Source organism: Gastrolobium bilobum, unplaced genomic scaffold (genome assembly GCF_033153095.1).
Source record: "Gastrolobium bilobum isolate Gb01-03AN ecotype WA unplaced genomic scaffold, APGP_CSIRO_Gbil_v1 utg6923, whole genome shotgun sequence".
NCBI classification, from domain to species: Eukaryota; Viridiplantae; Streptophyta; class Magnoliopsida; order Fabales; family Fabaceae; genus Gastrolobium; species Gastrolobium bilobum.
This window is the reverse complement of record NW_026896956.1, coordinates 101,473-111,776: the sequence shown is the minus strand read 5'-3', so window position 1 is coordinate 111,776 and position 10,304 is coordinate 101,473. Positions and strand designations below refer to the sequence as shown.

General features: G+C 32.4%; 1 protein-coding gene across 1 annotated transcript; it reads right to left on the bottom strand.

Moving 5' to 3' along the window:
- Positions 1-3,476: 3,476 nt before the first annotated feature.
- LOC133302971 (serine/threonine-protein kinase GRIK1-like) lies at positions 3,477-9,466 on the bottom strand. Its single transcript, XM_061502795.1, has 13 exons — positions 9,174-9,466; positions 8,789-8,974; positions 8,229-8,685; positions 7,001-7,075; positions 6,868-6,912; positions 6,624-6,698; positions 6,206-6,293; positions 5,935-6,059; positions 5,565-5,660; positions 4,699-4,765; positions 4,437-4,552; positions 4,105-4,183; positions 3,477-3,988 (listed from the first exon to the last, which is right to left on the bottom strand). The coding sequence occupies exons 3-13, from the start codon at positions 8,541-8,543 to the stop codon at positions 3,843-3,845; spliced, it is 1,227 nt and encodes a 408-aa protein (XP_061358779.1). The 5' UTR covers positions 8,544-8,685; positions 8,789-8,974; positions 9,174-9,466; the 3' UTR covers positions 3,477-3,842.
- Between the last annotated feature and the right edge of the window lie 838 nt (positions 9,467-10,304).

The following is a 10,304-nucleotide window of genomic DNA, read 5'->3' as shown; positions in this document are numbered from 1 at the left end:
ATGCTTTCTTTGATTCTTGACACACATAATCCATATACATAATTGTAAAGTTTAATTATTGTGAAAATACTTCATAAAGGCTTAACAGCATATACCAAGTAGCCCTCATAAACTATGAAGTATTACTCCACCAATCATGTGCATCTCCCTGCAACATATAAGTAGAATGCAACACCTTGTGCTCATCGATACTCCTCGTAACACTGAAAATCTTCTCTAGTGGTTGCAACCATTTAGCAGCTGCAACAGGGTCATATCCTCCCTCAAAAAAAGAAGGTTGATGCTTCCTAAAGGCATTAAGCTTCATCTTGTACTCCTCCGCTCTCTTGCTGGATCTACGTGAGGAGGCTACTCATTCTCCCGGTTACTGGCTTCATCATTCTATTGGCTAAGTGCACCAGTATGGTGACTAGCCTCTCCTTCATTATTCCTAGCAACACCATCACCAGGACTCCCATTTCTGGCACCACCACCTCCACTCTCATGACGAGGTGGATATCGAGGGGTATGAGGTTTATTCTCTTTTCTTCTAGCCCTCATCTCAGTCAAGAAGGCCATCATTATATCTTGATTAGTCTTCATTATAGTCTCATTGGTTCATCTACTTGCAGCCATTTCTTACTGCAAGGCCACTATAGTCGCTGCTACAGGATCTACTTAAGCATTAGTATCCGCTGCTCCACGATTGCCTCGGGGTCTCACTATAATACTACACATGTTACACAAAAAATTGAGTTGATCAGACTCATACCAAGTGATTGCATATGCATAATCACAATGATAACATAAAGCAATTATAAAGCATCTAAAACATATCATATATTCTTTGTTTCCTTTCCGAAACTACTCTGATATTTTTCGTAATCAACGGGGAATGGTCAAAAAAAAAAATCTTTATAGGTCAAGATCAAGCTATGTCATATGTCATTGAACAGGCTTTTTCAAGTACGCTTTGATTACCTTTGCTCTTGGAACCTCTCCAAAAACTCCCTCTGTTTGAAACATTTTTTTTAAAGTTAAAAATTATTTTAAAATTAAAGTTAAAAAAAGTGCTTAAAAAATAAAGTTAAAATCCATTTGGTGATTATATAAAGCTATTTTGAAAGAGGAAAGATCAAATAATTTTTTATTATGAAGAATTATTAGGAAAAATGATAAAACTTATAAATACAATTTTAGAATAAGGGTAAAATTATAAATTAAATATTAAAATAAGCATTAAAAGCTTTTAGTTTTTTTCTTTATTATATTTTTTTATAATAAGAGTTTTTATAAAATTAAATATAATTAAGCTTTTACTTTTAGGAAAAAGTGTGTATCGTTTTAAAGGATGTAAAGTTGTGTCATTTTAAGTAAGAGAAAGAGATAGATAAAGGAGGAAAGAGAGTGAAAAAAAATATTAAGGTGTGGGTCCCACTTCTCTGTGAGAGTGAAATGATATAAGTTGTGTCGTTTAAAAAGACAAACAATTTTCTCTTATTTTTAACGAGAATAAAAGCTAAAAATAAGACATGTCAAACAAGCATTGATAACCAACCTAAAAGACTTAATTTAATAAATATATTTTAAGTGTTATGAGACCGAGGAAAAATTTCAGGAGACATTGGATGGAATTTTATGTAGCTTATAATCGTATCATTGGACGAAATTGACCTCTCTTAATTTTATGACATGATATTACAGTGTACGATCAAGTGATTTATAATTTGATCTTGTCATCTCTTATCTTTTCAATAATATTATAAAATTTCTTATCAAGAATAGATGAGCGTGTGCATTAACCTCTTTTAAATCTAATGAACTCCTAGTATACGGAAACGTCTCATGAATATAATATATAATTATTTATTTATTTTTATCAAGCAACTTAAAAGTTGTTTTTTTTTTTTGTTGAGTTGATTTCATATGACTTTCAATAATAACTATATATGATGCTTCTGACTTTCACTTCGAGGATGTATGGATAATTGTTATCTTGATACAAAGCAAAAGTAATGTAGCTATTTTAAGGATGGCCAAAATAATTCTTAGGAATTTTTGCAAAAAAAAAAAACTATATATTACGGAAATTATATATTTATAAAACTTTTAAAAAATATATGTACTATGAATATTATATAATTAGAATATTAATTATTTTTTACATAATTATATACTACTTATAATATATTATTATTATATTTTAATAAAAAAATTTGCAACATGAGAAAAAAGAAATTACTTTTGGACTCAATTAAGGAATTCATTGTTTATTTATTTTGAAAACATTCAACTATTATTTATCAAGGTGATATTTGGGAAGGGTGATTCTTCTTTTGCTAGTGTCAGAAAATCCAAGTTGGTTTTGTTCAGATTTCTGAGTGACTGACACTGACTGTTTTGGACTTTTGGTTGCACCATACCCCCACGGTAATAGTAATTTCCTGTTACTCACTGCGTGACGTGGGCCCTTCTTTTCTGAGCTTTTGGCCTTCCATGTTACAAACCTAGCAGCGAATCTGAGTTCGTTTGATTTTTATTTTATTTTTTTGTATACGTCGTTTGACTGAAATTTATGGAGAAGAGTAGTTGTTGTGGTAATTCAGGTCGATATGAATTTGACACAAATATGTTATGAATTTAAAATTAGGTTAAAATATTTGAAATGAATACAATCTCTTTATTTTGTGGATTGACACGACACGAATAACTCAAAGACTCATATTATAATGTTTATTATTCGGATTGGCATAATACGACATGACACAGATAACTTGTCCATCACAATACTACAAGACATGAATAATATATTTACGACGCAAATAACCTATAAATAAATTAATGTGGGTCGATTTTGTATTCGCGGATTAACATGCGAGACGACACAAATTTTGTCTGGTCAACTTTTGTCAACCCGAACACAACATAAATTCGAAAATAGGTCAATTCGAGCACGAATTTTCCGTGTTGCATAAGTAGATTGTGTTGAAAACTGCCTCCCTTATTGTGTGTACTCATTGAATTTGAAGTGAAATAAATGTGAATAGTGTGGTAAATAACCTATTTATGTTTCAATATTTTTTTTAAGTATATTGTTTTTGCAATTTGACCTAGTAAAGGTCAAATGTTTACAAAAAATTAATTTTTTCAGATCAAACTTTTGATCTTGAGGTTACACAGTCACTTTTGACTAGGGTGACGGACTCGCATTTTCAATATTTCGAACCCAAAAGCTTCTTTAAAGTTGCTATGAGAAAATTTGGTTTTACCCAATCCAATCTCACGCTCATTTATGTAAAAAATGGTTTAATGTTGAACTCTCAGCAAACGCAAGTTTGAGAACCCCAAAATCTAAACCAAACGATACTATACCATTATGAATAAAAGACAAACAGCAAAATAATCAAAATTAATGCACCTAAAAAAATGTATATATGACAAAACACCTTTACTGAGTTTAAATTCAGCATCTATGCCTAGAAGCTGGAGCAATCTATGCGTGTAAAGAGGCGATTACAAGAATTATCTATGTTGCTGGACACTATATTCTTTCAGACAAAAAAATAAAAACCAACATCTTCATATGGCCTACAAAAAAAAAAAAAAAACACAATACAACCTCGTGCTATAACGCATCAAAGGATTAATAATAAGCAACCTTACTTATCATGCCTTACAAAGGGCAACCACAATCTGCAGCTCTACTTATCAAGCCTACAAGAGCCATATTTGCTTAAATTCCAAGATTCCTTCATAATCATATCATACCAGCAAAGAGTCAAACGGGGGAAAAAAATAATATCTGGGCTCCTTCCACTGTACATAAACAAATGCAACCTAAAAAAAATTTAAGCCAGTATAGGTCAAGCAATCATATTGGTCTCAACATTGTCCTCTATCTCCAAGCTCTTCCTTTTGCACCAACAGAGGTACTCCAGAATTGGCCCATCATCTCCAATAACCCAGCTATCCTCCGCAACATCACGCAATGTCATCCTTAGTCTTGGGTCTGCAGAATTTCAATTTTCAATTTTCAATTGAGAATTAACAGAATTTTGCCACAGGAGTGATGGGGCCAACCGTTGCAATTAACAAGGAAAATGGAGTCATGGTAATGTCTTGTACCTTTGAAAAGTAATCCCCCTATTAAGTTCCTCAACTGCGGATTCATATCATTTGGGAGTACTAAAGGATTATTGACTATCTGTACCAGAAAAAATAAAAAAGTATGCTCAGATTTGTGATATGGTCAGAAAACAAGTAACATGAAGGCAAAGTATAATTACCAGGTGAAATAAGTTAGGTTGTTCAGTTTGTTTTCTTGTTTTCTTTTTTTAGCTAATATGTTTTCATTATAATTACAAACACGTCACATTAGTTCCTGTTTTAGAAATTTTGTAAAGGAAATGGGAAAACAAGTTTCCAAAACATAATAAAAACAAAAAGACTTTTCTTACTCTGTCATATGTATCTTGTAGTGTGTCTCCAAGAAAGGGGTATTCACCCAATATCATACAGTATAAAGTAACTCCTACCGCCCATGTGTCTGCAGCTTTACCATGATAGGTAAGACCTAAAAATATATCAGAAGACACGAAACAGCAATGAGAACCTGTGTTTCATAAGCTCCATAGTCCATACAGCAAAAATTATCTTACAAGCCCAAAAGGAAAACAGCATTGTACTAAAAAAAAAAAGAAGAAGAAGGAAAATAGCAACCTATAATACATTCTGGTGCAGTGAAAACAGGAGTGCCCGGTGATCGGCGAAGCTCATCATTATCATTCTGCAAAATTAAACCAATCACAGGCTCCATATCAGCTACTAGGACATTAAAATAATACACATGTAATGTCACCAACATCTCTATCGAGTGTGTATGGAGTATGTAAAGGGACGTGAGCATGTAAAAAACACTACTTAGGCCAAAATGTAATATATAATTGATAAATCATTTTTAAAAAAAATCACAAGTTCCAAGGCCCTGACCCTCCCACTCAAATTAGCTACATTTTTTTCATTACAACTTCTGATATATTTGTTCAAGGGAAAATCAAGGGTCAAAATCACTGACTTATGGTCATGGTATTTGCAAGAGTGGAGCCAGAATCACATGGATTTGCAAAAGATTGAAAAGGGAAAAGGACGGGGAGGGGGAGGGGGAGGTCCTCTTGCAAACAATCAAAGTTTGGGTCAGTGGGGTGACCTTAGAAGCACCACCACTCTGTCCCAGGATCATTGGAGCATTATCCGAATATAATTCCATGTTAGCATTTAGAATAAGGGGCCATGATATAGCTCAAGGAATCAAAATTGACAAGAGAATAGGCGTCTCTTAATGAAGTCTTTAATTTCAAGTAAAGTATTGATGATACAGTAATTACCTTACATAGTTTCATATCTTTTAAGTAATCAAATTTCAATATTTGCACTTAGAGTGCAATGATATTTCAGTTTTCACAAAGAAAGGAGATGTCCCGTGTTGCAGTTGAAGATATACTGATGCCCAAGTAAACTAATCAATTTCACATCTTTCATGTCAAGTAATCAAATTTACATTTGGGTAAAGTAATTAATTACATTACCTCAAAAGCCTGGCTGACACTGAAATCCCCTATCTTTACTGTACCATGACGAGTAACCAACAGATTATCAGGTTTAATATCCCCATGTACTATATTCTGCTTTTCAAATAAAAACAATGAATAATCAATATACAACATGATCAAACTATTTTAAAACAAACTGTGAATAAGAGTATGAACAGAAAACATAAATCATATGTCAATTTACAATTTTTATTTTATTTTATTTAGCATGCATATGTAATATCATATATTTCCATTCATATGCAAAAATTGTTTGTAAGTGTGCATTGTTTGTAAGTGTGCGCACACACGAGAGATAAAATCTTAGTCAACATCAAGCACAAAAAGATTGGTTGAGAAATATTACATGAGCATGGAGATACGTTAATCCAGAAATTATATCACGCAAGTATCTCCTAGCAGTCTCTTCACCTAAGCCACATGCGGGACCTGTACCCTCACAAACCCATTTGCCTTCCACATATTCAAGTACTGTATAAGAAAAATCAGCAGTCAAGCATAGGACTTCAAAGAGATTCTCATTCACTCAAACTTAAGGCTAAATACACAAATAGAAATTTCAGGAGTAGCAGTCAATCACTAAATAACAAAACCAAGAAGAAACTAGTCATCAGTACCCATGTAGAAGTGATCTGACTCTGGGTCATCAATCACCTCAATGAGATTGACTATATTAGGATGTTCCAGCATTTTCATAATGAGAACCTGAAAAGAAAGTAGTTGTATCTTTTAACCTACTACTGGGACAGAAGTAAAACAGCTAAAACAACCAAATTAGAAAATTAATATCATAAATGCACAAATTAGGAAGCAAAATAAAATGTAAAACCTTCGCAAAATAATTTCCATTGAAAAAATGGGAGGTACAAGTTTGGCAAAGGAAGGATGTGTATATTTTATAACGGTGACTCAAATGGATGCTACTTGCAAACAGGATCACAAATAAAAATACATGCCACAAGAAGAATACCCATAAAAGTGGCACGCATGAGGATCAAACTATGAAAAAATCAAAGACATACAGAAGAAATATACCTCACGTAGAACATCAGTCATGGCAGTTTCTGAGGGTGCAACTCGAAGTTTCAGTAAATGAGACTTATGGAAGGCCTGTAATTCAAACGATTTTCAGCTCAATAAATGGCCAACTGCAGCATTATCTTGACAACTATCAGAACACAAATTACTCATTACAGCCCTGTAAGAAAAATACCATGCCTGAATGGCCATATTCCTACCATAGAGTAACCTGCCTACCCACACCAAAAAGTGTCTTTACCTTAATTGCATAATGCTTTCCATCGACAGAGCTTCTATAAAGGGCCTGTAATGCACACAAGGAAAGAAGCTCAGGAAAACTATTTTTTTTTTTTGAGAGAGAGATGGGATAGTACCATGAATATTACACTTACCACTTTCCCGTAGCTACCGGAACCAATCTTATACTCCCGAATATACTCATTTATTATCTTGTTCCCGTTTTCATCCTGAAAGGATAATAAAGGTTCAATAAAACTTCTGGAGAAAACATATGCAATACAATAAAAAAAAATTCCTGAGTACACATAACCATTCACATAGGAACAGACAAATCAAATTTAACATTATCAATTGAATATATATAGAATTTCAACAGTCTAAGAAAGTGAGAGAAAATGAAGGAAAATGAGAGAAAATTCTGAGAGAGAAAGAGACGAAGAAGAGCCATTGTGTTATTGAGTGAAATGAATTAACTAACTAACTACATGAAAAGCAACTGAGCTCTATTTATAGAGCTAAGGCTGACTCAGTGATGAGTCAGCAATGCTAACAGAATACAAAAAGAAACTAAACAGAATCTGAAACTGACTAACAAGCTAACACAAGGGGAAAGGATCTGCTACAGCAGTGTACAAGAGAGTAAGCTACAACAGGTTAACAAATGAAAACAGCTAACGCTAATGATATTATATATATATATATATATATATATATATATATATATATATATATATATATATATATATATGGGTTACAATTATTTTGCACCTGTATAAGTTACAATATCAATCTTAGCCGTTGATCTTGGTTATATCTAACAGCTCTATTTTATTAAATATATGAGCTGTTAGATGCAAGCAGATCAATGGCTAAAATTGGACGTAAGACTTCTTATTTTTTTTCATCCTGTAAGTTGATCCTTGATATAAACTGTGGTAATTTACGGTTACAAGTGAAGAAACGGGAAACAACACAATAGCAGAGAAGACAGCAATGACCCAAAACATTTAAATGTTCAGCCACAACTTCATGTACAATCTCTAAAGATGGTACAAATAGGGTCTAAAAATTAAAACCAAACTTCCTTTGACATGTAGTATTACATTAATATAATTGATAAAGTTCTTTTGTATTTAGGTTAAATAAATCTCAAAAATTTATATTGCGGCTCAATATAAACATACCATACTATGAAGGAAGTAATAGTCTGGAAACCATGATGTACTCAAAACTCAACAAGTACAATTTTCACCAGTAATATACTCAAGATCATTCACATATTTCAAATACCACACTAGCCCACCTAGTTTTGATATTTCACTGTACATCAAAATCACACTTACAGTAAAAAATATAAAGCCACTCCGACAAAACAATTACCTCTGTGCGAACAACTTTGTGAGTTTCCTTAACAGGAAACTGCCTACAAATCATGCCATTGTCTACTCTCAAGTTCAAAATTTCTTCCGACCGCTTGGGACGAATTTGCACCTCACTATCATCTCCACTAGTTGTGTTAGTACCCTCATCATTATACGAATGCTCTTCATCTTCAATGTCATCATCCAACAACAGCTCCTGGGAGTGATTATGGTTGATGGTGGGCTTAGCCATTGGACTGTTCCGTCTCCTGATGAACCCGAAGCAATTACAGCACCCCATCGCTTTGGCAAAAGAAAGAGTCTTATTGAACATCCGGATCTTCAACCTTATCGGTAATTGATGTATATCTAAGCCTAAAAATTTTAAAATCTGTAAAAGAAAGTGTCTTATTGAACATCTGGAGCATGGACCTTAAAAGTAATTGATGTATCTCTCAGCCTAAAAATTGAAAAACCTGCAAAAGATCATTTTGTTATGCCAACAACAATAAAATATCAGATCTTAAAACTCAAAAATCTTATCAAAAGCATGAAAACACTAAACATGAAGGTTCTTACCTGATATTAGAGGAAGGAAGTGGGCTTCAAGCCCTACACAACGTTGCTATTCTAACGGGTGCCATTCAGCTAGGTGGAGAAAACTGCTACAGATATTAAAGCCACTACTATGATTCACACCCAACATTGTGATAACTCCAGCTTATAACAATCGTTGCAGGCTCAGCCCACAAACAATTCGTTGACCTTTTCCATGAAATGAGAACAGAAAAAATTTAAAATTTTAAAAAGTGTAAAAAAAATAAAAACCTTAATTTTAAAAAAATAAAAATAAAAATTGGGTGAACATTGGAGAAAATAAAAATGAGAAATTTGCATAGAAAGCTCAGAAGCCTTTTAGCACAAACGAAAATGACAGATGCATTCCAATGTTTCACAAAGTTACCTCCTTTTGTGGGCGCCCTGTCACCCCAGCTCCAAAAAACCTAGAATTCCATCTCGAATCGAGGGTCTTTTGGGGAACTAGAAACCCTAGCTTGTAAATTCAATTGCAGAAACCGAAAATGAGAACCCAATCGCAATCCGGAATCCGAATCGAGAAACCCCTTAGATGGAAGAAATGAATTCAAAAAATAAAAATAAAATTGAAAGGTGAGTGATGAAAGAGGATGATGAAGTGAAATTGAGATCAGGGAACAAGGAATATCTTGGGACCGCGTCCCAGGTTGAAGTTGTTATCTTACCCGTTTGGGTGCCATAATTGGGATTTTAATACTTTATTATTATTATTATAGCCTTCAAAGTTTTAATTTTATTTTTATTTTTGTGTCAAAAAGAAAAAGAAGAGAGAGAAAAAAAAAACAAACTTTAGGATTTGGAAAAATAACTTAGTAACATTTATTGAATGTAGTAAATATAAAATTTAGTTTTATGTTCCTTAGTTTTAAATGTTAGTTTGTAAATAATTTTTAGTAGTTTATTTATTGTCTTATGCATGATTGTTCACGCAACTAATATCTTCTAACACATCGAATTTCTAATTGTACAATTAAAATTTCATTTATATAAATATTCTTAATAATTATTTTTTGTAATATGAATTAATACAGTGTAAGCCAATACCTAAATCTCTTAAGTAAAATCTCTTCTCAAGTTGAGTATATTTCTACTCTATAATACTAAGTCAAATATATATGTCAAAAAATTGTTGGTAGGTTAAATTTTGTAAAATAATCAGAGTATATAAATCTTGTATAATTTTTAAGTAAAATTATCAAATAATGATTCATATGAAATCTACGCGTTAACTACTTTGAAGAGGAGAAAAAAAAAAAAAACATAACAAACATCGCATCATTGCCACTTATAATTTTTAAACTAGAATACAAATACTATAATTTGTTTTCTTAAATTTAAGCGAGGCTGCTTTCTTTTCATCATTTATATGTTAAAACAAATTTAATGTGAAATAAAAATTAAAGAAATATAAATAGTTTGAATGATATAAAATAGAAGATAAGACTTTTTAAAACAAATTTATCTATAATAAAAATACATATTTAAAAAAAAAATTATA